The sequence below is a fragment of the Mustelus asterias genome, chromosome 1 (genome assembly GCF_964213995.1).
Source record: "Mustelus asterias chromosome 1, sMusAst1.hap1.1, whole genome shotgun sequence".
Lineage (NCBI taxonomy): Eukaryota > Metazoa > Chordata > Chondrichthyes > Carcharhiniformes > Triakidae > Mustelus > Mustelus asterias.
Genome location: NC_135801.1, coordinates 192,990,139 through 193,018,060, shown reverse-complemented (window position 1 = coordinate 193,018,060; position 27,922 = coordinate 192,990,139). Strand labels below are relative to the sequence as shown.

The 27,922-nt window shown below is 46.3% G+C and overlaps 1 protein-coding gene across 2 annotated transcripts in view; it reads right to left on the bottom strand.

Annotated features, from left to right (window-relative positions):
• exoc6b (exocyst complex component 6B) overlaps positions 1-27,922 on the bottom strand; it is a 631,370-nt gene that overhangs the window by 515,174 nt on the left and 88,274 nt on the right. For both annotated transcript variants that reach the window (XM_078224516.1, XM_078224517.1), the window contains exons 2-5: positions 26,970-27,135; positions 25,542-25,589; positions 22,293-22,383; positions 4,199-4,244 (exon numbers count right to left, since the gene is read on the bottom strand). In XM_078224516.1, the coding sequence (XP_078080642.1) occupies positions 4,199-4,244; positions 22,293-22,383; positions 25,542-25,589; positions 26,970-27,135 (351 nt within the window). The remainder of the gene's footprint in view (positions 1-4,198; positions 4,245-22,292; positions 22,384-25,541; positions 25,590-26,969; positions 27,136-27,922) is intronic.

Below are 27,922 nucleotides of genomic sequence, written 5' to 3'. Positions count from 1 at the left end.
GCGATTGGGTTATGGGAATAGGGCAGGGGAGCAGGCCTAGGTACAGTGCTCTTTTGGAAGGTCGGTGCAGACTCAATGTACTGAATGGCCTCCCCCTATACTGTAGGGATTCTATGGATCTGCCACCCTACCCACAATCCACTGACCACCCTTTCCCATTCTAACCCCGTACACACTTTTTCCTAATCAGAATATAGCAATTAGTGCCATAAATAGGATTTCCAATCCTGATTCTGGGCCATTCTTGGAGAGAAATTCACAAATACAGAACTCCATCCCTCCCTCAGTCTCCTTCTTACAAACGGCAGAATACAGAATCACAGAGCATGTAAGGAAGCCATTCAGCCTATCGTGACTGTGCTGGCTCTTTGAAAGAGCAATCCAATTTCCCAATCCCTTGCTCATTCCCTTTCGCCTTCCAAATTTTCCCCATCAAAGAAGCTCTTTAAAATTCTATGGTATGGACCAAGCTTTTAGTCGCTTGTATTCCCTTATGTAGTTCGGTGTCACATTTTATCCAATAACATGCCTATGAAGTGCTTTGGGATATTTCACTATGTTAAAGGCGCTATATAAAGTTGTTGTATATCCAATTCCATTTTTGAAACTTGTGAGTGAATCTGTTTCCACTGCCCTTACAGATGGCCCATTCCAGATCACAACTCACTGTGTAAACAAAATCTCCTCACCTCTCCTCGAGTCCTTATACCAATTATTGTAAATCTGCGTCCTCCGCTTAACTGCCATCGGAAACGGATTTTCCTTATTTAGTCTATCAAAACTCTTCATAATTTTGAACACCTTGATCTTGTCTATGCTTTGTCTCCTCTAAAGGGAAAATAATCCCACTACAACGCCTCATCATCCCACTCATCGCGCCTTGTGCTTCTATTTGACTTTGCTGATGTTGGGCACTGTGGATCTTGGCGCTTTATCTCGTACTTGCTGCTGAAACAAAGACATGCATTCGGAGGCCCCATAGAAATATTCAGCCTCCTCGCACAGGTCTCTACATTACAGCATCCATCAGATTCCAATACACAGAAAATCCTTTTTCCAGATGTTGGATAATGAAAAGCATTTGAGCTTTGGAAAATGTATTGTGCACAGAATTTCCAGCTAATCAACTGCAAATTTCGCTACAACCCCACTGCACCGACGTCAGAAATAAACTTAAATCTGAACAGCCCTGCAATTAATCAAACCTCTCAAAAAGAGGGAAAGGGGAGATGCCGCTGTAGAGGACTGTGGGAAAATGAGAAAGCAATAACCTGCATTTATGTAGTGACTTTAACGCGTTTTTAAAAAATATTCCCAAGATGCTTTGAAGGAGCATTTACTGACAAAATTTAACACCGACCCACTGAGGAGGCAAGTTCAAGGAGCAGCTTACCGCTACAAAGAAAAATAATAAACACAGACAAACCACTCACCTGCAACCTATATATCAAACTTTGAGATGAAAACTAACACAGCTCAGTCGATCCTGCAAAATCCTCCACGCCAACATCGGAGGTCAGGTGTCTGAATCTACCCAAGCCAATCATCACCCTAGCAGCCTACTCTCAAGGTCTGTTGTTTAGGATATAGTAAGAAGTTTAACAACACCAGGTTAAAGTCCAACAGGTTTATTTGGTAGCAAAAGCCACACAAGCTTTCGGAGCTCTTAGCCCCTTCTTCAGGTGAGTGGGAATTCTGTTCACAAACAGAGCTTATAAAGACACTTTTATAAGTGTGCTTTATAAGCTCTGTTTGTGAACAGAATTCCCACTCACCTGAAGAAGGGGCTAAGAGCTCCGAAAGCTTGTGTGGCTTTTGCTACCAAATAAACCTGTTGGACTTTAACCTGGTGTTGTTAAACTTCTTACTGTGTTTACCCCAGTCCAACGCCGGCATCTCCACATCATGACTACCATCGTTTAGGATATATCCAGCAGCCCTTATTCACCAGAACACTGTTTTCAGTTTGGATTCCACAAAGACCACCTGCTCTAGATCCCAATACAGCTTTTCTCTCCCTCAATGTCAACAAAACGAAGGAGATTCTCATCGACTTCAGGAAGCGTAAAGGAGAACATGCCCCTGTCTACATCAATGGGGACGAAGTAGAAAGGGTCGAGTGCTTCAATTTTTTAGGTGTCCAGGTCACCAACAACCTGTCCTGGTCCCCCCATGCCGACACTATAGTTAAGAAAGCCCACCAACTTTCTCAGAAGACTAAGGAAATTTGGCATGTCAGCTACGACTCTCACCAACTTCTCCAGATGCACCATAGAAAGCATTCTTTCTGGTTGTATCACAGCTTGGTATGGCTCCTGCTCTGCCCAAGACCGCAAGAAACTACAAAAGGTCGTGAATGTAGCCCAATCCATCACGCAAACCAGCCTCCCATCCATTGACTCTGTCTACACTTCCCACTGCCTCGGCAAAGCAGCCAGCATAATTAAGGACCCCATGCACCCCGGACATTCTCTCTTCCACTTTCTTCCTTCGGGAAAAAGATACAAAAGTCTGAGGTCACGCACCAACTGACTCAAGAACAGCTTCTTCCCTGCTGCTGTCAGACTTTTGAATGGACTTACCTTGCATTAAGTTGATCTTTCTCTACACCCTAGCTATGACTGTACCACTACATTCTGCACTCTCTCCTTTCCTTCTCTATGAACAGTATGCTTTGTATAGCATGCAAGAAACAGTACTTTTCACTGTATGTTAATACATGTGACAATAATAAATCAAATCAAATCATGGAGTCATAGAGGTTTACAGCATGGAAACAGGTCCTTCGGCCCAACTTGTCCATGCTGCCCTTTTTTTAAACCACTAAGCTAGTCCCAACTGTCTGCATTTAGCCCATAGCTTGTAAGTATTTTGCTTCTGTTTTGTGGCTAACTGAGCTGCTCTTGCAGAGGGCTGGCATGGACATAATGGACCAAATGACCATCGCCTGTGCTGCAGCCATTCTATGGTGAGTGTCACACCTGACTCTCCAAAGCCTCTCCACCACCACAAAGGGCAAGTCAGGAATGCGATGGAATACTTTCCACTTGCTTGGACAAGAGTGGCTAAAAAAAAAGCACAGGAAACTTGACACTATCCAAGAATGGTAATAAGTCTCACCACACCAGGTAAAAGTCCAACAGATTTATTTGGAATCACGAGATTTCGGAGCGCTGCTCCTTCATCACCTGATGAAGGAGCAGCGCTCCGAAAGCTCGTAATTCCAAATAAACCTGTTGGACTTTAACCTGATGTTGTGAGACTTCTTACTGTGCCCACCCCAGTCCAACTACCTTCACCACCAACGCACCATGGCTACAGTGTGCACCATCTGCAGCAACTCACCCAGATTTCTTTGGCAAAAACCTCCCAAACCCGTGACTTCCACCACCTGGAAGAACAAGGGCACCAGAATCAGGGAAACACCTTTTTCTCCAAATTGCCCTCCAGTTCATACATCATCGTTTCTTCATTGTCGCCGGGGCAAACTCCTGGAATGCTAACAGAATTGTGGAAGTGCCTACACCACATGGAAAGGTTCAAGAAGGCAGCCCAGCAATACCTTTTGAACAACCGGGGACCAGGGATAGGCAATGAGATGCTGGACCTGCAAGCAACTTGTGCATCCTGAGAATAACGAAAAAGAAACCTCCCACCATTGCCAGTTGATTACAGTCACAAAGCTTTAGCTGCAGCGCCTTTTGTGTTTGAAAATCACTATAATTTCCCTCATTAAATTAATTTGTTTTGAACCACAGCACCGCCAGCCAGGCACACAACGAGGAGTTTTGCACGGATGAGGAACATTCTATTTTTATGCCTTTTTATAAACAGAAAATTCGAAGATCAGGAAAGATGTCGGGAAAAGTGAATCATTTGACTAAATGACTCAAAATCAGACGACCCTTCTTTACACAACTTGCCTTACAGCAACTACGTCACATATCCGATTTCACCCGATTGGGAACTCGCAGGTCCTGCCGCATATCTTCATGCGTAGGTTTCTATTTCCATCCTCTTGAATACATTCTCCATTCTACCTCGCCGCCATTTATTTTTACCTGGCCTTCCATAATCACTTTACTGTGTGAATAAACTTTGAGCACCTAACACTGGCAGAGATAAACCCGAACAACAGGATGCCTCTGACAGCCAGCAAGCATCAACACAGAAAATCAAAACCAAGGGTGCCATTTACCTTTTAGTCTTCAGCTGTTCCCGTAATTTACTGTACATCTCCAGTACTAAAAAGAAAAAGAGAGAGAGAGAGACGTCAGAGACTGGAACAGCCACTTTGCAATGTATTTTTGTTACAAACATTTGGAATACTGTGTGCAGTTCTGGTCACCTCACTATAGGAAGGATGTGGAAGCGCTGGAAAGAGTGCAGAGGAGATTTACCAGGATGCTGCCTGGTTTGGAGGGTAGGTCTTATGAGGAAAGGTTGCGGGAGCTAGGGCTGTTCTCTCTGGAGCGGAGGAGGCTGAGGGGAGACTTAATAGAGGTTTATAAAATGATGAAGGGGATAGATAGAGTGAACGTTCAAAGACTATTTCCTCGGGTGGATGGATCTATTACAAGGGGGCATAACTATAGGGTTCATGGTGGGAGATATAGGAAGGATATCAGAGGGAGGTTCTTCACGCAGAGAGTGGTTGGGGTGTGGAATGGACTGCCTGCAGTGATAGTGGAGTCAGACACTTTAGGAACATTTAAGCGGTTATTGGATAGGCACATGGAGCACACCAGGATGATAGGGAGTGGGATAGCTTGATCTTGGTTTCAGATAAAGCTCGGCACAACATCGTGGGCCGAAGGGCCTGTTCTGTGCTGTACTGCTCTATGTTCTATGTTCTAAAGGCTGCCATTTTCTCCTTCAATGCTTTCTATCCGTAAATGGTTTTAATATTGCATTTTTATTTTCTTTAACACTACTGAATTTTATTTACATTCACGGTTTATTCCTTTGGTCAGCAGCATGTCTCAGCAGGACACCAACCACCATAGCCAAGGATCAAAAGCCAAGATAGCAAGGAATCTGTCCAAAGACTGTGTTCTTCCGACCTAAGGTTCTCTGGGTTTAAACAAGTGCTGCTTTACGCAGACACAGACTCTAACTGGGCCCCTCACAGTGTGTCCATTGGCATCGCTGAAGGCACCTATCAGTGCAGAGTATTCATAGGTTTCCTGCTATTTATCGAGCTTCAACCACCCGACAGGTTAGAGTGTTGGTTCGTGGAGTTAACTGGAGTAGAGTGGGACCAATCCAAGCTCCCAAGAACAAAGAAAATTACAGCACAGGAGCAGGCCCTTCGGCCCTCCAAGCCTGCACCGACCATGTTGCCCGACTTAACTAAAACCCCCTACCCTTGCAGGGATCATATCTTTCCATTCCCATCCTTTTCATGTATTTGTCAAGACGCCCCTTAAAAGTCACTATTGTATCCGCTTCCACCACCTCCCCCGGCAACGAGTTCCAGGCCCCCACCACCCTCTGTGTAAAAAACTTGCCTCGTACATCTCCTTTAAACCTTGCCCCTCGCAGCCCCCTAGTAACTGACACTTCCAACGTGGGAAAAAGCTTCTGATTATCCACTCTGTCCACGCCCCTCATAATCTTGTAGACTTCTATCAGGTCACCCCTCAACCTCCGTTGGTCCAGTGAGAACAAAACAAGTTTCTCCAACCTCTCCTCATAGCTAATGCCCTCCATACCAGGCAACATCTTGGCAAATCTCTCCAAAGCCTCCACATCCTTTTGGTAGTGTGGCGACCAGAATGGAACACTATTCCAAGTGCAGCCTAACTAAGGTTCTATAAAACTGCATCATGACTTGCCAATTTTTAAACTCAATACTCTGGCCAATGAAGGCAAGCAAGCCGTATGCCTTCTTGACTACCTTCTTCACCTGCGTTGCCACTTTCAGTGACCTGTGTACCTGTACATCCAGATCCCTCTGCCTATCAATACTCTTAAGGGTTCTGCCATTTACTGCATATTTCCCATCTGTCTAAAACCTTCCAAAATGCATTACCTCACATTTGTCCAGATTAAACTCCATCTGCCATCTCTCTGCCCAAGTCTCCAACCGATCTATATCCTGCTGTATCCTCTGATGGTCCTCATCACTTTCCGCAATTCCACCAACCTTTGTGTCATCCGCAAACTTACGAATCAAACCAGTTACATTTTCCTTCAAATCATTTATATATATTACAAACAGCAAAGGTCCCAGCACTGATCCCTGAGGAAGGTCACTTGTCACAGCCCTCCATTCAGAAACGCACCCTTCCACTGCTACCCTCTGACTTCTTTGACTGATGTGGAGAGACTGACGTGTCTCTGTGCCCTGCTTGAGAGCAGATTTCCACTCTATCTGACGAAGGAGCAGCGCTCCAAAAGCTAATGGCATTTGCTACCAAATAAACCTGTTGGACTTTAACCTGGTGTTGTTAAAACTCTTTCTATGACTGAGCCAGTTCTGCATCCACCTTGCCAGCTTGCCTCTGAGCTGTGAAAGCCTTTCTCTCCAGACCGTATCAAGGAGTCAGGCTCACTGGCCAATTGTCAAAACAACAGCACAGCCTGGGAATCAGATTATCCGATCTGTTGCCGACTTTTCATTCCCAACTCCCTATCCCGAGCATCCCATTTCGGAACCAACTCAATCCCAAAGAAACTTCAACCCAATGACAATTCATTTGCCAGCAAGTGATTTTTCACGGGTGGATAATCTCTCTAAAACATAGAATTTCAAATTCAGTTTGAGGGCGAGATACTGGAGTCCCACACCAGCAATCTGGATTTAAAGGAAAGAGCAAGGGTAAATTATGAAAGAAAACTAGCGCAAAATATTAAAATGGACAGCAAAAGCTTCTGTAAAGAAGAGAGTAGCTAAAGTGAATGTTGGTCCCTTGGAAGATGAGGCTGGGGAGTTAAGAGGAGGGAATGTAGAAATGGCTGAGACACAAAATCAATATTTTGCCTCAGCTTTCAGCAAAGGACACAAATATTATCCCAATAGCAAGAGGAAATGCAGAGGTTATAGAAAGGGAGGAACTTAGAACTATCATCGTCAAAGTACTGAGCAAACTCTGGGATTGAAGCAGGCAAGTCCGCCGGGCCTGATGGCCTACATCCTAGGGTCGTAAAGGAAATGGTGTCAGAGATAGTGGATCCATTGGTTACAATATTCCAAAATTCCCTGAATGTGGGAACGGTTCCAGTGGATTGGAAAAATGCTAATATAATATTCAAAAAGCGAGGGAGGCAAAATGTAGGAAACTAGAGGCCAATTAGTCTATCATCTGTTGTTCCGAAATTGTTAGAATCCATTATAAAGGAGATAATAACAGGACATTTAGAAAGTCAAAATGCAACCCATCATGAAGGGTAGATCATGTTTGACTAATTTGCTTGAGTTCTTCAAAGATGCAACAAGCAAAGTTGATAATGGGGATCCTGTAGGTGTAGTATATCTGGACTTCCAGATAACTTGCCACAAAAAAAGTTAATACACAAGGTTAGTTCACACAGGATTAGGGGTAATTTATTAACTTGGATAGACGATCGGCTAACCAACAGAAAGCAGAGAGTGGAGATAAATGGATCTCTTGAGTTGGCAAGATGTAACTAGTGGGTGTCACAGGGTTTGGTCCCTGGGATCCAACTATTTACAATCGATAATAATTACTTGGATGCAGGGATAGTAGGTACCAAAGTGAAATTTGGAGATAACACTAAAATAGGTGGGATGGTAAGTTGTGATAATGAAATAGGCATTAGTGGTTAGCACTGATGCCTCACAGCGCCAAGGACCTGGGTTCAATTCCCGGCTTGGGTCACTGTCTGTGTGGAGTTTGCACATTCTCTCCGTATCTGCTCTGGTTTCCTCCCACAGTCCAAAGATGTGCAGGTTAGGTGGATTGGCCATGCTAAATTGCCCCTTAGTGTCAGGGGGTCTAACTAAGGTTAGGGGATGGAGCCTGGGTGGGATGGTGACCGTTGCAGGCTTGATGGGCCGAATGGCCTTCTTCAGCGCTGTAGGGATTTTATGATTCTATAAGAAGTTAACAAATGGATATGGATAGGTTAAGTGAATGGTGTGAAATTTGGCAGATGGAGTTGAACGTGGATAAGTGTGAGGTTATCCATTTTGATAGCAAAAATGCAAAGGCAAGTTATCTAAATGGAAAGAAACTTGTTGTGCTTCAGTGCAGAGGGATCTGGGTGTCCTCATGCATGGATCGCAGAAAACTAGTATGCAGGTACAGCAGGTAATAAGGCAAATTGAATCTTGGCATTTATTGCTAAAGGAATAGAATATAAAAGTAGTGAAGGGTTGCTGCTACTGTACAAAGTATTAGTGAGACCGCACTTAGAATATTGTGTACAGTTTTAGTCCCCTTACTTATAATCATAGAATCTTGAGGAGGGAATATACAAAACACATAACAATTATCAAATTATCCACTTGTCGTGGCTTTGATTCCAAACATAATTATAACAAGTCAAACAAAGACTTGTGAATGAAAATTTGTGCAGGTTTGGCTTTCAACCACTGTGTCATTTTGACCTAGCTGGCAGCACCCTGGTCTCTGGGTGAGTTATGAGTTCAAGTCCCACAGTGCAGGTTGAACACACTGAGCTGAGGGAGTGCTGCATTGTCAGGGGCACCACATTTCTGATGGGGACATCAAACTAAGGTATCGTCTCTGCAGACAGTTGTTAAAGATGTGGCACTACTCGCGAAAAAGAAAGGAGGATAAGATTAAGATCCCTCCTCCACCCATTGCTCATGGGATATCTCTGGCGTTGAACTGCCACCACTATGCCCACATAACCACAGTGACTACACTGCAAAGTAATTGCGGCACGCAATGGGCGGCGCGGTATCACAGTGGTTAGCACTGCTGCTTCACAGCGCCAGGGGCCCGGGGTTCAATTCCCAGCTTGGGTCACTGTCTGTGTGGAGTCTGCACGTTCTCCCCGTGTCTGCGTGGGTTTCCTCCGGGTGCTCCGGTTTCCTCCCACATTCTGAAAGACGTGCTGGTTAGGTGCATTGACCCAAATAGGCGCCGGACTGTGGCGACTAGGGGAATTTCACAGTAACTTCATTGCAGTGTTAATGTAAGCCTTACTTGTGACTAATAAATAAACATTAAACTTTAAGTAATTGCGTAAAGTGTTTTAGGAGCTGCTCCATTAGTGGAAAAATAATCGCAATTCCACTTTACCAATTACATTTTTGCTGCAAGACTTTTCACAGCAAATGAGACGCAGGTAATCCAAGATGGATGCGGTCCATTTATTTCACGCTGCCAGACACAACACGACAGCTAATTCAGAAGCAGCTTCAAAGCAGAAAACTGCAGTAATTTTCTCCAGCAAAGTATGCAATTGGACCTCCCTCCCAAACCCCTCAATAAACGGCTCTGCTAAGCTCTTCAGCACTCACTTGCAATCATTCAGGAAATTATACTGACAGAGCTGCAGAGGCCTCAGTGCTCCTGTCAACACGTGTTAACAAATCATACCTTAACTTTGAATTTCATCCCAATTCTTTGGGTTATTTTAACTTGACTTCCCCTGCAGTTCTCCCATCTCCCTGACTCTGCTGTAAAGGTTGTGCGGGACTGAGTCCATACCAGCCGGAGTTTAACAGCAATCTCGCAGAACTCAAGTCAGGGTTGCAGCTGGGTCATTGTGATTGGTCTCCACTGAGCTGGAGAGTACAACAAATTCCTGCAGCACCTTTCAAAGCCTCAGGAGAACACGAAGCGCCCAGTGAAGTACTTCTAAAGTGTAGTCACAGTTGGGGGAGGGAATTAGCTCAAATGGTACAGTGCTCGTTTCGCAAGCGAGAGGTAGTGGGCTCGAATCCCACATCCTCCACTTTGGTTTTAGGGACGGGTCGGTGGCACAGTGATTAGCACTGCTGCCTCACAGAGCCAGGGACCAGGGTTGGATTCCCAGTTTGGGTCACTGTCTGTGTGGAGTTTGCACGTTCTCCCCACGTCAGTGTGGGTTTCCTCCGGGTGCTCCGGTTTCCTCCCACAGTCCGAAGGACGTGCTGATTAGGTGCATTGGCCGTGCTAAATCCTCCCTCAGTGTACCCGAACAGGCGCCGGAGTGTGGCAACTAGGGGATTTTCACAGTAACTTCATTGCAGTGTCAATGTAAACCTGCTTGTGATCATAGAATCATAGAATCCCTACAGTGCAGAAGGAGGCCATTCGGCCCATCGTGTCTGCACCGACCACAATCCCACCCAGGCTCTACCCCCACATATTTTATCTGCTAATCCCTCTAACCTACGCATCTCAGGGGCAATTTTTAACCTGGCCAATCAACCTAACCCGCACATCTTTGGACTGTGGGAGGAAACCGGAGCACCCGGAGGAAACCCACAGTGATGTTAATAAATAAACTTTATTGGTTGTAATTTGGGATATGGAGCAGGAAATTTGAACACAGAAAATCCCACAAACAGCAATAAATAACATGCAAGTAATTTGTCTTAATGATGTTGGTTTGGTGTTAAATTTTAGCCAGATGAAAACACCCTGGTCTACTTCGAAGAATGCTATGTGATCTTTCGCTTACGGTTGAAGGGGTCAGATAATGTCTCATCTGAAAGTCAGCACCTCCTACAGGGCAGCACCACCTCAGTACAGCACTGTGTTAATCCTGATAGCCAGTAGTTGAAATGAGCCAATTTCTACTTGGTGCCTTCAACGTTTCAGTCAGCAGTTTATTGGGAATAGGGTCAAGGGAGTAGGTGGTGTGTCTCCTGGACAAGCTAAACTCTGAGAGGGCATGAGAGTGGGTAGGAGGGAAACTAGAGAAAGATGCAAATTTAGGACTCAGATAGCGGCAAACTTAAGGCAAGTTTGACCCGGTGGGCTAGTGAAAGAAAAGAGCATGGCAGAGATCAGATTGTCTCAACATTCGTAATAAAAACAACTCCATGAGTTCCTCACATTCAATGCTAGAGTAAAGTGGGCGGCATGGTGGTTAGCACTGCTGCCTCACAGCGCCAGGGACCCGGGTTCAATTCCGGCCTCGGGTCACTGTCTGTGTGGAGTCTGCATGTTCTCCCCATGTCTGCGTGGGTTTCCTCCGGGTGCTCCGGTTTCCTCCCACAGTCCAAAGATGTGAGAGTTAGGTCAGTTGGCCGTGCTAAATTGCCCCTTAGTGTCAGGGGAATGGCAGGGTAAATAAGTGGAGTTACGGGGATAGGGACTGGGTAGGATTGTGGACAGTACAGACTCGATGGCCAAATGGCTCCTTCTGCACTGTAGGGATTATAGAAATCATAGAAATCATAGAAAACCTACAGTGCAGAAGGAGGCCATTCGGCCCATCGAGTCTGCACCGACCACAATCCCACCCAGGCCCTACCCCCACATATTTACCCGCTAATCCCTCTAACCTACGCATCCCAGGACTCTAAGGGGCAATTTATAACCTGGCCAATCAACCTAACCCGCACATCTTTGGACTGTGGGAGGAAACCGGAGCACCCGGAGGAAACCCACGCAGACACGAGGAGAATGTGCAAACTCCACACAGACAGTGACCCGAGCCGGGAATCGAACCAGGGACCCTGGAGCTGTGAAGCAGCAGTGCTAACCACTGTGCTACCGTGCCGCCCGAATTCTATGTTTCCATGTTAAGTCGCCATAGTCCCAGATGACCATAGGCTGGTCTCCTGGTGATCATTTTAACCTGGGGATCACCACACCTCAGGCCAGGAGCAAGGTTGAGAAGGCAGAGCCTTCACCAATAATCAGCCGGTACAGGAATTGAACCTATGCTGCTGGCGTCGGCCTGCATCACAAACCAGCCATCTGAGCTAGACCGACCCCCAGCCAATGCTCGAGTTGAGAGAGCAAGAAATCAGGGATGCAGGTTCAAGAAGCCGGTTTGCAGAGAAAAGAAGCCAGGATTACCTTTGAATTCCTGGATCAGTTTTAGCAGATGAAAGCAAGACCCGAGTGTTTTAACTGGTGCAGCCGGACGTGGCGATGGATGGCTCTAGCAGTTGTCCAACATTTTCTTTCAAGTCTTGGATTTATGGGAGCAGAGATGAAAGCTATACCAGGAGACCAGCTAGGGTGAGAGCGATGGTTTTATTGGGGCACAAGGCAGAGATCGAGGTAAGGGAACAAACCAGTACTGTAAATTTGCACTTAACGTCCTCGTCGCAATCTATAAAATGGCAAATTTGAGATTAAGTGAATCAGATTTTTCTATAAGATTAGTGAATAAACTGGAGTTAGGTTCCACAGCAAGTTTCTCCAGTGAAACACAGCCAGCCTCTCCCCCGGGCCCCAGCCAGTCACTCCCCTGGTCCCTATTACCTGGATGTGGAAACAGTAAATCAATAATGCAGTTCAGTAAGTCCTCATTTAAAGTTGTGGTTGCGTTCTTGAGAATTGAGACTTTGGGTCTGATTTCACCATTGCCGGGCGCGAAAACGTGGTAAAGTCGGGCGTGAGGCCATTAACGCGATCCGCGCCCGCGTCCGCGCAGATGGCCACTTTACCGAGGCCCGGGAATGGCCACGATCTGATTCACGCCCGAAACGGGCGCAACGACGATTTAAATGTATTTGCATGCATTTAAATTGAATTAATGAACTGCCCGCCCAACTTTATCCGCATTTCTCCCTTTACCACAGCGTTCCCCAATCCGGAATCGCGCCGAAATGGACCTGCTGAATAAAAGTCTGTTTCGGGTGCTCCAGAAGAGGTACGTTCAGGGGGCGGCGGGGGGGGGGGGAGGAATCACTCACTGGTTTGGGGGGGGGGGGGGGCAAATGGATCTCTTGTGAAGGGAGGGGGGGTCCACTGCCACTCTGCAGGCGATCGGTGGGTGGGTGGGAGGGGGGGGGTGTAGATAAGGGGGACAGTGATGTCTGTGGGGGCCATCGCTCCCACTTTTCGCTCCCGGGAGCGATGTGACAGGGGGGCACTTTTTCAAATTTTTTTCTAACTGCGCATGCGCAGGTCAGAGCTCCGATCGTTTCAGGCGCGCTAAGCCCCACCTGCAGCGCAATTCAGACCCGCGATATTTTTTCAGGCTAAGTGCGTAAGGGGGCGCCTGAAAGCAGATTTCCAAGTCGGATGTGAATTGCGCCCAGATTCAGCACTTAGAATGAAAATGGTAAAATCAGGCCCTTTAAGTGAAAATACACCTCAGCAAACAGATACCTGCGCAGCACTGGAGACTGACCAGGTTCCATCTGGTGGCAGACATTGCTCAGTGCAGTTACCAGCTGAAGCTCCAGAGACACCTGCACTAACCAGCTTCTACCATTAGATGGAGCCCAGGACGTCAGTGGAAGTCCAGAAGCAGAACAACAGCAGACCCCAGAGCTGAGGATTAGAAATGGGCAGGAGGCAAGGCGAGGCAAGACCCGGGAGCAAAGGCGGAAGGCGAGGCCTGGGGAAGAGGTACTGAGGGCTAGAGTAGAAGCACTGAGGGAAACGTTTTGTGTGCAGCCAGGCCACAGAAGACTTCCTGAGAATAGAATCCCTACAGTGCAAAGGGAGTCTGCACCGACTCTTCCAGAGTATCTTACCAAGGCCCCTTCCCCCGCCCTGTCCCTGTAACCCCACACATTTACCATGGCTAATTCCAAGTAATCTACACATTTTAGGACACTAAGGGATAATTTAGCATGGCCAATCCACCTAACCTGCACATCTTTGGACTGTGGGAGAAAACTGGAGCACCCGGAGGAAACCCACGCAGACACGGGGATAACATGCAAACTCCCCACAGACAGCGACCCAAGCCGGGAATCGAACCCGGGTCCCTGGAGCCACTGTGCCACCCCTGTGGCAGCCAATATACAAAAGTGAGACTGGCAATATTAAAGTAAGATTGGCAATGTTAAATATACCTACTGACTCTATCAAGGGACGAGGCAGAGAGAATAGAGTCAATGTTTCGAGTCTGGACGACCCTTCGTCAGAGCTGTGATTAGAGATTGCCTTATCTGTGATTGAAATGATGGGACGAGCAAGTCCACATGAGATGACAAGGACAAAGGAGCTGCCATGAATATAGTTTTGGGAGTTTATATGGAGGGAAGGATTTAGGAGAGATAAGAGGGCACTGAACTCAGAGGAGAGAGGGCGTGACGAGTTGAGATGGTTGTTGAAATCAGAAGTCACCAAGTGCAGATGCTGAGGGAGGAAAGAGTGAGGATATCTCAGAGAAAATATTTATCATGCTTAGGAGAGCAGTTCAGAATGATCATCTTGAATGAAAAGAGAGAGGGGCGAAGCAAGGTGAAAAGAGGATAAAGTACAGAAGTGTTGGGGAGGATTGGTGTCAGACCAAGATAAGGTTTGGTGATGAGTGCCACACAGTCACTGTGATGGTCCTGATGGGCAAGCGGTGGAACACTGGGAGATGGTGGTGCAGTGGTAATGTCACTGGACTGGTAATTCAGATGCCCAGCCTAATGATGTGGGTTCAAATCCCACCACCACAGCTGGTGGAGTTTGAATTCATTTTTGCAGTGCAGTCACAGCACGGCAGCGGCGCACAGTCACAGCACGGCAGCGGCGCACAGTCACAGCACGGCAGCGGCGCACAGTCACAGCACGGCAGCAGCGCACAGTTGCAGCGCGGCAGCAGCGCACAGTCGCAGCGCGGCAGCAGCGCACAGTTGCAGCGCGGCAGCAGCGCACAGTTGGAGCGCGGCAGCAGCGCACAGTTGCAGCGCGGCAGCAGCGCACAGTCACAGCACGGCAGCAGCGCACAGTCACAGCACGGCAGCAGCGCACAGTCGCAGCGCGGCAGCAGCGCACAGTTGCAGCGCGGCAGCAGCGCACAGTTGCAGCGCGGCAGCAGCGCACAGTTGCAGCGCGGCAGCAGCGCACAGTCACGGCGCGGCAGCGGCGCACAGTCACGGCGCGGCAGCGGCGCACAGTCACGGCGCGGCAGCGGCGCACAGTCACGGCGCGGCAGCGGCGCACAGTCACAGCACGGCAGCGGCGCACAGTCGCAGCGCGGCAGCAGCGCACAGTTGCAGCGCGGCAGCAGCGCACAGTCACGGCGCGGCAGCGGCGCACAGTCACGGCGCGGCAGCGGCGCACAGTCACAGCACGGCAGCGGCGCACAGTCGCAGCGCGGCAGCGGCGCACAGTCACAGCACGGCAGCAGCGCACAGTCACAGCACGGCAGCAGCGCACAGTTGCAGCACGGCAGCGGCGCACAGTCACAGCACGGCAGCGGCGCACAGTCGCAGCGCGGCAGCGGCGCACAGTCACAGCACGGCAGCAGCGCACAGTCACAGCACGGCAGCAGCGCACAGTCACAGCACGGCAGCAGCGCACAGTCACTGCAGAGAATGTTGAGGGGGATAGACTGTCAGGGGAAAATACCAGCAGCAACCAGGCCTGTGACACCACACCTGGTTCTGCTGTAAACCAGGGTCGGGCAAAGAGCAAGCGAGCAGTAGTAATAGGGGACTCGCTAGTTAGAGGCACAGACAGGCGTTTCTGTGGCCGCGATTGAGACTCCAGGATGGTGTGTTGCCTCCCTGGTGCCAGGGTCAAGACGTCTCTGAGCGGTTTTAGGACATTCTTAAGGGGGAGGATGAACAGCCAGAAGTCATTGTACATATATTGGTCTTAACGACATAGGTAGGAAAAGGGATGAGGTATGAAGTGTGAATATAGAGAGTTAGGCAGAAGGCTAAAGTGCAGGACCTCGAAGGTAGTAATTTCTGGACTACTGCCGGTGACATGTGCTAGTGAGAATAGGAATAGGAGGATTAGGCAGATAAATGCGTGGCTTGAGAGCTGGTGCAGGGGGCAGGGATTTAGATTTTTGGATCATTGGGATCTTTTCTGGGGAAGGGGTGACCTGCTCAAGAGGGACCGATGACACCTGAACTGGAGGGGGACTAACATCCTGGCGAGGAGATTTGCGAGAACCACTTAGGAGGTTTAAACTAGTTTAGCAGGGAGGTGGGATCCAAAGCAGTAGGGAGACAGAAGAGAAGGTTGAGGACAGCACAGAAGTTAAAGAGAGCACATTAATTAGTAAAGGCAGTGTCAGTAATCCTAGTACCAGACAGATCAGACAGAAGCAAGACAGAGAGCAAGGAAAGTCCAGATTAAACTGCATTTATTTCTATGCAAGAGGCCTGACGGGCAAGGCAGATGAACTCGGGGCATTGTTGGGTATGTGGGACTGGGATATTATAGCAATTACTGAAACATGGCTAAGCGAGGGACAGGACTGGCAGCTCAATGTTCCAGGGTACAGATGCTATAGGAAAGATAGAACAGAAGGTCAGAGAGGAGGGGGAGTTGCACTTTTGATTAGGGAAAAAATCATGGCAGTACTGAGAGGGGATATATCTGAGGGTTCACTCACTGAGTCCATGTGGGTAGAACTGAGAAATAAGAAGGGGGAAATCACTTTGATAGGGTTGTACGATAGGCCCCCAAATAGTTAGTGGGAAATTGAGGAGCAAATATGTAAGGAGATTACAGATAGCTCCAAGAAAAATAGGGTGGTAATAGTCGGAGACTTTAACTTTCCCAACATTGACTGGGACAGCCATAGTATTAGAGGGTTGGATGGAGAGAAATTTGTTGAGTGTATTCAGGAGGAATTTCTCATTCAGTACGTGGATGGCCCGACTAGAGAGGGGGCAAAACTTGACCTCCACTTGGAAAATAAGGAAGGGCAGGTGACAGAAGTATTAGTGAGGGTTCACTTTGGGACCAGTGACCATAATTCTATTAGTTTTAAGACAGCTCTGGAGAATAATAGGTTTGGCCCAAAAGTTAAAATTCTAAATTGGGGCAAGGCCAATTTTGATGGTATCAGACAGGAACTTTCAGAAGTTAATTGGGGGAGTCTGTGGGAAAGCAAAGGGACGTCTGGTAAGTGGGAGGCTTCCAAAAATGTGTTAACCAGGGTTCAGGGTAAACACATTCCTCTTAGAGTGAAGGGCAAGGCTGGCAGAAATAGGGAACCCTGGATGACTCGGGATATTGAGGCCCTGGTCAAAAAGAAGGAGGATGCACATGACATGCATAGGTAGCTGGGATCAAGTGAATCCCTTGAAGAGTATAGGTGGTGTAGAAGTAGAGTTAAGAGAGAAGTCCAAAGATATGCGAGTTAGGTTGATTGGCCATGCTAAAATTGCCCCTTGGTGTCCTGAGATGCGTAGTTTAGAGGGATTAGCGGGTAAATATGTAGGGATAAGGGAGTAGGGCCTGGGTGGGATTGTGGTCGGTGCAGACTCGATGGACCAAATGGCCTCTTTCTGCACTGTAGGGTTTCTATGATTCTATGAAGTCAGGAAGGCAAAAAGGGGACACGAGATTGTTTTGGTAGATAAGGCAAAGGAGAATCCAAAGAGCTTCTACAAATACATAAAGGCCAAAAGAGTAACCAGGGAGAGAGTAGGGCCTCTTAAAGATCAACAAGGTCATGTATGTGCGGATCCACAAGAGATGGGTGAGATCCTAAATGAATATTTCTCATCAGTATTTACTGTTGAGAAAAGCATGGATGTTAGAGAACTTGGGGAAATAAATAGTGATGTCTTGAGGAGTGTACAAAATACAGAGAAGGAGGTGCTGGAAGTCTTAAAGCGCATCAAGGTAGATAAATCCCTGGGACCTGATGAAGTGTATCCCAGGACATTGTGGGAGGCTAGGGGGGAAATTGCGGGTCCCCTAGCCGAGATATTTGAATCATCGATATTCACAGGTGAGGTGCCTGAAGATTGGAGGGTGGCAAATGTTGTGCCTTTGTTTAAAAAGGGCTGCAGGGAAAAGACTGGGAACTACAGGCCAGTGAGTCTCACATCTGTGGTGGGTAAGTTGGTGGAAGGTATTTTGAGAGACAGGGTATACAGGCATTTAGAGATGCAAGGACTGATTAGGGACAGTCAGCATGGCTTTGTGAGTGGAAAATCATGTCTCACAAATTTGATTGAGTTTTTTGAAGGGGTAACCAAGAAGGTAGATGAGGACAGTGCAGTTGATGTTGTCTACATGGACTTTAGCAAGGCCTTTGACAAGGTACCACATGGGAGCTTGTTGCATAAGGTTAAATCTCATGGGATCCAGGGTGAGGTAGCAAAATGGATACAAAATTGGCTTGATGACAAAAACCAGAGGGTGGTTGTAGAGGGTTGTTTTTCAAACTGGAGACCTGTGACCAGCAAGATTGGTGGCATCGTGAACAGTGAAGAAGGTTATCTCGGATTGCAATGGAATCTTGATCAATTGGGCCAATGGGCTGTCGAATGACAGATGGAGTTTAATTTAGATAAATGCGAGGTGATGTATTTTGGTAAAATGAACCAGGGCAGGAGTTAGTTAATGGTAGGGCATTGGGAAGAGTTACAGAACAAAGAGATCTAGGGGTATATGTTCATAGCTCCTTGAAAGTGGAGTCACAGGTGGACAGAGTGGTGAAGAAGGCATTCAGCATGCTTGGTTTCATTGGTCAAAAGTTGGGACGTCTTGTTGAAGTTGTGCAAGACATTGGTGAGGCTACACTTGGAATACTGTGTACAGTTCTGGTCACCCTATTATAGAAAGATTATTAAACTAGAAAAAGTGCAGAAAAGATTTACTAGGATGCTACCGGGACTTGATGGATTGAGTTATAAGGAGAGGCTGGATAGACTGGGACTTTTTTCTCTGGAACGGAGAAGGCTGAGGGGTGATCTTATAGAGGTCTATAAAATAATGAGGGGCATAGACAAGGTAGATAGTCAATATCTTTTCCTAAAGGTAGCAGAGTCTAAAACAAGAGGGCATATGTTTAAGGTGAGAGGGGAGAGATACAAAAGTGTCCAGAGGGGCAATTTTTTCACACAGAGGGTGGTGAGTGTCTGGAACAAGCTGCCAGAGGTAGTAGTAGAGGTGGGTACAATTTTATCTTTTAAAAAGCATTTAGATAGTTACATGGGTACGATGGGTATAGAGGGATATGGGCCAAATGCGGGCAATTGGGATTAGTTTATGGGTTTTAAAAAAAAAGGGCGGCATGGACAAGTTGGGCCGAAGGGCCTGTTTCCATGCTGTAAACCTCTATGACTCTATGACCATTGTTACGAAATAGAAATACTTAAGGAAGTTATATTTTTGTTTGTGGGTATTAGAAATAAGATATGGTCTAAGTTTAAGTTTTAGCTTGAGGCTAAGGTTTAATTTATATTTCTGCAGGTTTAAAGAACAAAGAAAATTACGGCACAGGAACAGGCCCTTCAGCCCTCCAAGCCTGCACCAACCATGCTGCCCAACTGAACTAAAACCCCCTAACCTTCCGGGCACCATATCCCTCTATTCCCATTCTATTCATATAGTTGTCCAGACGCCCCTTAAAAGTCACTATCGTATCCGCTGTGTAAAAAATCTGCCTCATACATCTCCTTTAAGCCTTGCCCCTCGCACCTTAAACCTGTGCCCCCTAGTAATTGACTCTTCCACCCTTGGAAAAAGCTTCTGACTATCCACTCTGTCCATGCCTCTCATAATCTTGTAGACTTCTATCAGGTCTCCCCTCAACCTCCGTCGCTCCAGTGAGAAAGAACCAAGTTTCTCCGACCTCTCCTCATAGCTAATGCCCTCCATCCCAGGCAACATCTTGGTAAATCTTTTCTGTACCCTCTCCAAAGCCTCCACATTTTAGTTTCACTTCAAAAGATGCCTTCGTTTTAATGAGGTTTTACGACTCTAAAGCAAACACGGGGTATAAAAAACTGTGCTGTTGCCAAGGAATGGCAGATGGAGTTTAATTCAGATAAACGTGAGGTGTTGCATTTTGGTAAGACAAACCAGGGCAGGACTTACACAGTTAATGGTCGAGCCCTGGGGATGTTACTGAATGTGGAGATGCCGGCGTTGGACTGGGGTAAACACAGTAAGAAGTTTAACAACACCAGGTTAAAGTCCAACAGGTTTATTTGTTGGCAAAAGCCACACAAGCTTTCGGAGCTCCAAGCCCCTTCTTCAGGTGAGTTAAACCCTCACCTGAAGAAGGGGCTTGGAGCTCCGAAAGCTTGTGTGGCTTTTGCTACCAAATAAACCTGTTGGACTTTAACCTGGTGTTGTTAAACTTCTTATGATGTTACTGAACAGAGAGACCTATAGGTGGAGGTACATAGTTCCTTGAAAGTGGAGTCACAGGCAGGCAGGGTGGTGAAGATGGCGTCAGATCATTGAGTGCAGGAGTTGGACATTATATCACAAATGTACAAGACGTTAAGGCCACATTTGCAGCACTGCATAAAATTCTGGTCGCCCTGCTATAGGAAGGATGTTATTAAACTGGAAAGGGTGCAAAAATGTTACAGGAGTGGAAGGTTTGCATTACAAGAAGAGGTTGGATAGGCCGAGACTTTTTTTTCCTGGGGCATTGGAGGATGAGGAGTGACCGTATAGAGGCTTATAAAATCATGAGGGGCATAGATAAGGTGAATAGACAAGGTTTATTCCCCAGGGTAGGGGAGTCCAAAACTAGAGGGCATAGGTTTAAGGTGAGAGGGGAAAGATTTAAAAGGGACCTGAGGGGTAACTTTTTCACACAGAGTGTGTGCGTATATGGAATGAGCTGCCAGAGGAGGTGGTAGAGACGGGTACAGTTACGACATTGAAAAGACAATTGGACAGGTACACGGAAAGGAAAAGTTTAGAGGGATATAGGCCAAACGCAGGCAAATGGGACTAGTTCAGTTTAGGAACCTTGGTCGGCATAGATAAGTTGGGCCGAAAGGCCTGTTTCCCTGCTGTATATATCTCTATGACTCGATGACTTCCCAAAGTAATCCATCTTTTCTTTTCAGACATTGCAGGTCTCCTGCATTAAGCTCACAATCATAGCATCATAGAGCACAGAAGGTGAGCGGCACGGTGGTTAGCACTGCTGCCTCACAGCATCAGGGACCCGGGTTCAATTCTGGCCTCGGGTCACTGTCAGTGTAGAGTTTGCACATTCTCCCCGTGTCTGCGTGGGCTTCCTCCGGGTGCTCCGGTTTCCTCCCACAGTCCAAAGATGTGTGGATTAGGTTGATTGGCCATGATAAATTGACCCTAGTGTCAGGGGATTAGCAGGGTAAATACGTGTGGTTACAGGAATAGGGCATGTGATCGGTGCAGACTCAATGGACCGAATGGCCTCCTTCTGTGCTGTTGGGATTCTATGGATTCTATGAAGGTGGTTATTTGGCCCATCATGCTCTCTCTGAAAGGGCAATCCAATTAGCCCCACTTGCCTACTCTTGCCCTGCAGATTTTTCCATTTTAATTATACTTGTAATTCCCTCTTGAAAGTTACCAATGAATCAGCTTCCACTGTCCTTTCAGGCAGTGCATTCCGAGCTGTAGCTAGCTTAGTAAAGATTTCTTCTGCCCTCTGGCGTCTTTTTGAGAATTATCTTAAAGATATCTGCCAACCTCCAATCCTCTGTGTACAATTCTGGTCACCTTATTATAGAAAGGATATTATTAAACGAGAAAGAGTGCAGAAAAGATTTTCCAGGATGCTACTGGGACTTGATGGTTTGAGTTATAAGGAGAAGCTGGATAGACTGAGATTTTTTTCCCTGGAGCGTAGGAGGCTGAGGGGTGATCTTATAGAGGTCTATAAAACAATGAGGGGCGTAGATCAGCTAGATATCTTTTCCCAAAGGTAGGGGAGTCTAAAACTAGAGGACATAGGTTTAAGGTGAGAAGGGAGCAAAAAGGGTCCAGAGGGGCAATTTTTTCACACAGAGGGTGGTGAGTGTCTGGAACAAGCTGCCAGAGGCAGTAGTAGAGGCGGGTACAATTTTCCTTTCCGTGTACCTGTCCAATTGTCTTTTCAATATCGTAATTGTACACAGTATTCTAAGTGTGGCCTTATTAATGTCTTGTACAACTTCAACAAGCTGGCCCAACTCCTGTATTCAATGCACCGCTTCCATATCCAAGGAAGAATGATTCTCTCCTGGAATGGGACTGTCAGAGGGAGACAGCTGGAGGCTGAATCAATAGCTACCTGGAAGACTGGATGTGTGCGCTGATATTTTGGGATACGGAAACTGCCAGGTGGTAACCATTCACTTGGAGACAGGCAATGGTCTTTCCCATTGCTCTACATTTCTACGTTGATGAATTCCACCCACCCTGCTTCAAATTGTCTGTTTTCTCTCTTCATATTTCACTGGTTCAAAACTATACTAATTCGAGACATGACAATCAGCACCAAACCCATTATCTCCAGCAGAAACCTCGCCTCCCATAATTGTATCGTACCTGGTAAACACAGCGTCAGTTGGTCCACTGTGGCTGCTATGTTCCTTTGCTGTGAGCGACATTTCCTCAGTTCTTCCATTTCGGTAACTAACTGTATCAAATGGTGAAAAGAGACAAATTTAATGACTAAATTTTCACAATCCAGTCAGTCGGTTTTGACGTGTTCGCTAGCCAAGCAGTCACAGTTTATTCTTAATCTCACAGATTCAACTCCTTTTAGCTCAGTACGTCATCCAAGGGTCCAGAGGGGAAATTATTTTCACTCAGAGGCTGGAGAGTGTCTGGAACGAGCTGCCAGGGGTGTAGTAGAGGCGGGTACAATTTTGTTGTTTAAAAAACATTTAGACAGTTACATGGATAAGATGGGTATAGAGGGATATGGGCCAAATGCGAGCAATTGGAACTGGCTTAGGGGCTTTAAAAAAAGGGCTGCATGGACAAGTTGAGCCGAAGGGCCTGTTTCCACGCTGTAAGGTTTTGACCTTTTCTTTGAGTACATTTCCATATAATAGCGAAATGTGGTAACTGGGGTAAGCTGGGAGCTCAACACAAGGCAGCTGGTTGATGATTTTAAAAAACATTTACAGTAGCAAAAAAAATAGTAGGCTTGTGTAAACTGAACAGGCGTTTATATTGCATCTTTAACAATCTTAGGGTAGCCCAAAGTGTTTCACAGGCAATCATAGAATCATACAGGTTTACAGCATGGGAACAGGCCCTTCGGCCCAACTTGTCCATGCCGCCCAGTTTTTACCACTAAGCTAATCCCAATTGCCCGCATTTGGCCCATATCCCTCGATACCCATCTCACCCATGTAACTATCTAAACGCTTTTTAAAAGACAAAACTGTACCTGCCTCTACTATACCTCTGGCAGCTTGTTCCAGACACTCACCACCCTCTGTGTGAACAAATTGCCCCTCTGGACACTTTTTGCTCCCTTCTCACCTTAAACATATGCCCTCTAGTTTTAGACTCCCCTACCTTTGGGAAAAGACGTTGGCTATCTAACTGATCTATACCCCTCATTATTTTATAGACCTCTATAAGATCACCCCTCAGCCTCCTACGCTCCAGGGAAAAAAATCCCAGTCTATCCAGCTTCTCCTTATAACTCAAACCATCAAGTCCCAGTAGCATCCTGGAAAATCTTTTCTGCGCTCTTTCTAGTTTAATAATATCCTTTCTATAATAAGGTGACCAGAATTGTACACAGTATTCTAACTGTGGCCTTATTAATGTCTTGTACAACTTCAACAAGCTGGCCCAACTCCTGTATTCAATGCTCTGACCAATGAAAGCAAGGATGCCGAATGCCTTCTTCACCACTCCGTCCACCTGACTCCACTTTCAAGGAGCTATGAACCTGTACGCCTTTGTTCTATAGCTCTCCCCAATTCCCTACCATTAACTGAGTAAGTCCTACCCTGGTTCGATCTTCCAAAATGCATTGCCTCACATTTATCTAAATTAAACTTCATTTGCCATTCATCAGCCCACTGGCCCAATTGATCAAGATCCCGTCGCAACCCAGTGAACCTTCTTCCCTGTCCACTATGCCACCAATCTTGGTGTCATCTGCAAACTGACTAACCATGCCTGCTAAATTCTCATCCAAATCATTAATATAAATGACAAATAACAGTGGACCCAGCACCAATCCCTGAGGTACACCGCTGGTCACAGGTCTCCAGTTTGAAAAACAACCCTCGACAACAACTTCTGTCATCAAGCCAATTTTGTATCCAATTGGCTACCTCACCTTGGATCCTGTGGGATTTAACCTTATGCAACAACCTACCATGCGGTACCCTGTCAAAGGCCTTGCTAAAGTCCATGTAGACAACATCAACTGCACTGCCCTCATCTACCTTCTTGGTTACCCCTTCAAAAAAAAATCAATTAAATTTGTGAGACATGATTTTCCACTCACAAAGCCATGCTGACTGTCCCTAATCAGTCCTTGCCTCTCTAAATGCCTGTAGATCCTGTCTCTCAAAATACCTTCGAACAACTTACCCAACACAGACGTTAGGATCACCGGCCTGTAGTTCCCAAGCTTTTCCCTGCAGCCCTTCTTAAACAAAGGCACAACATTTGCCACCCTCCAATCTTCAGGCACCTCACCTGTGGCTGTCGATGATTCATATCTCTGCTAGAGGAATCGCAATTCCCTCCCTAGCCTCCCATAATGTCCTGGGATACATTTCATCAGGTCCCCGGGACGTATCTACTTTGGTTCACTTCAAGACTTCCACCACCTCCTTCTCTGTAATACATATGCTCATCAAGACATCACTATTTTTCCCCAACTTCCCTAACATTCATACCTTTCTCAACAGTAAATATTGATGAGAAATATTAATTTAAGATCTCACCCATCTCTTGTGGATCCGCACACAGATGACCTTCTTGATCTTTAAGAGTCCCTATTCTCTCCCTAGGTATTCTTTTGCCCTTTATGTATGCTCTTTGGATTCTCCTTTGCCTTATTTGTCAAAGCAATCTCATGTCTCCCTTTTGCCATCCTGATTTCTCTCTTAACCCTACTCCGACACCCTCTATACTCTTCAAGGATCCCAGCTGCCTATGCATGTCATATGCCTCCTTTTTCTTCCTGTCCAGGGCCTCAATATTCCGAGTCATCCAGGGTTCCTGACTTCTACCAGCCTTTCCCTTCACTCTAAGAGGAATGTGCTTACCCTGAACCCTGGTTAACACACTTCTGAAAGCCTCCCACTTACTAGCCGTCCCTATGCCTGCCAGCAATCTCCCCCAATCAACTTTAGAAAGTTCCTGTCTAACACCATCAAAATTGGCCTTGCCCCAATTTAGAATTTTAACTTTTGGGCCAGACCTATCATTCTCCATAACTATCTTAAAACTAATGGAAATATGGTCACTGGTCCCAAAGTGATCCCTCACTAACACTTCTGTCGCCTACCCTTCCTTATTTCCCAAGAGGAGGTCAGGTTTTGCCCCCTCTTAGTCGGTCCATCCTCATACTGAATGAGAAATTCCTCCTGAATACACCCAACAAATTTCTCTCCATCCAACCCTCTAATACTATGGCTGTCCCAGTCAATATTGGGAAAGTTAAAGTCCCTACTACTACCATCCTCAAATGGTACCGCCCTCAAAAGTCCCCCTCTATTACCACCAAATCAAGTAATTTGGAAATATAGTAGACTGCCTGAAGGTAGGAACAGCATGGGAAGAGATGAGACAAGATATTGGAGAAGTACTCACCTCCCTCCCCGATTCCTGCAGCTTGTTGTTGGTGTCTGTCACTTGAATCTGAAATAGAAAATAAAGCATCTCCTTTTGAAAAATTCAAAAAATTAGTAAGTTAAAAATAATTGGTGCTAAAACAGTGAGGATCATCAGGATGAATACACGCTGCTACTTGGCTTTGGTACATTATGCCAGCAGAGCTGCGACATTTTAAACCAGAAACACATTAATTTTGGATTAACATGGGCTCTGGGGAGAGAGTGAACAGTGGGATAGTTTTAGATAAGACAGGGCTGTGGGGAGAGAGGTGGGCCTGGGAATTAGTCTGGGATTGATAGAGGAACAGCAGGCAATGAATTAAAGAGTTAGCCCAAGTTCAGGTGATCGTCACATCTTAAAACCTGAACAAAGTGAACGCGACATAAAACATTTTTTCCATCACTAAGTGGAGTGAGTGACCCAAGGGTAAAAGGAAACTTCACTGTTACCTGTTGCGGAAGTGATGGCCTCGTGGTATTATCACTAGACTATTAATCCAGAAATTCATCTCATGTTCTGGGGACCCAGGTTTGAATCCCATCATGGCAAATGGTGGAATTTGAATTCAATAAAACATATCAGGAATTTAAAAAATCTACTGATGACCATTGTGGATTGTCAGAAAAACCCATTTGGTTCACTACTGTCCTTTAGGGAAGGAAATCTGCCGTCCTTACCTGGTCTGGCCTACATGTGACTCCAGAGCCACAGCAATGTAGTTGACTCTCAACTGCCCTCCGAGGGCAACTAGGGATGGGCAATAAATGCTGGCCCAGCCAGCGACGCCCATGTCCCACGAATGAATAAAGAAGTGTTAATTGACCAAAGCATCACATTTTTAAGAATCAGTTATCTCCTTGTATCAATTATTTCTGCTCAAAATTACATTGGCATGTGAAATAAAATCAGGTCATTTAGCCCAATTATCTGTGCTATCACAGGCCTTCGTTTTGTCCTTGCTCTACCCACCCACTGTTCAGGACCTATTACATCTTCAACTTTGCCCAGTTATGATGAAAGTTCACTGACCTAAAACATTAAGTCTGAGCATTTCCAGCATTTTCTGTTGTTATTTCAGATTTCCAGCTGTATTCTGCTTTATGAATGGGTCTGTGCTGCTGTTTGTATTTCAGTGAGCCTCCTCCTCTTCCAATCACCTATTTGTACCCAGTCACAATGTCCCTCTATTTCCTTCACCCTCTTGTGTGCATCAGTGTGGCAGCAGGCTCCACATCCTCACCACTCTGTGACGGCAACGGGAAAGAACAGGACGGGGCTCACAGTCATTTCATCCCTTGGCCCCACCAACACGGCTTAGACTTGGGGAGGCTCCCGGTATTGGCAGTAACCGTTTCAGAGTGTGGCAGCGCTGTGACAAGATGAGACAGGGAGCGCGTGACTTACCTTCAGCTTCTGTGCTTCTCCCCGCACTTTCAGCAACTCTGTGATGGAGTCAACAAATCCCTGGAAATGGAAGTTGCACATTTTCTCAATCTCCCGGTCATGGTTCCTGATCCGAGCCTCCAGCTTCTCCATGAAGCGCCAATGTTCCTCTCCATCATACACCGACCTGAAACGGGACAATTTAGCTGCACTTTAAAGCTTACAGCATTTGCACTCATCTAATTCTGGTCCTTTGAACCTCCTCGTTTTGAGCGCTCCACCATTACTGGCTGTGCCTTCAACTGCCTCCACCCTCCACTCCCCTAACCTCTCGACCTTTCAGCCTTCAGGACACTCCTTATAACCTACCTCTTTGAGCACCTGTCCAAATCTCTCCTTGTGTGGCTCAGTGTTAAAACTTTGTTTGATAATGTTCCAGTGAAGCATCCAGGGGCTATGTTAAAGGCGCTACATTACTGGAAGGTGTGCTTATTGTAATGCCATTGAAACGGGCAATGCTCCAAATGGAAAGGAGACCCTCCCCCATCAAAAATCCAAAGAGGATTACAGAACAGGAGTCCTTTAGCCCACTATGTCATTGATTATTTTATAAAGCACTAACATTTGTTCGGTGTGACGATACTGTGCCTTTAAGGAATGTATTTTATGTCATGTTTCTGATGAAGGTTGTGTTTATACTTCTACTCCGTTTAACAATGCCAAATTGTCTACAGCTGGCTGTCCTCCTATTTATACTGCAGAAGGTTAATTGCTGCTAATTATTGGAGTGTTTTAATCTGGGTTAATGAATTATTGTTATGTTAGGGTTGCCCCCTGGGGTTTTCAGAGTAGGATTTGATTAGGTTGATTGACAAGTAAATCATGTGTGTGGGTGGTGCTAGGTTTACAGGTGTCTCTCAGTATCTTGTCCAAAGGGGTTACAAGACTGGCGGACTGGGAATTCATGTAAGTCT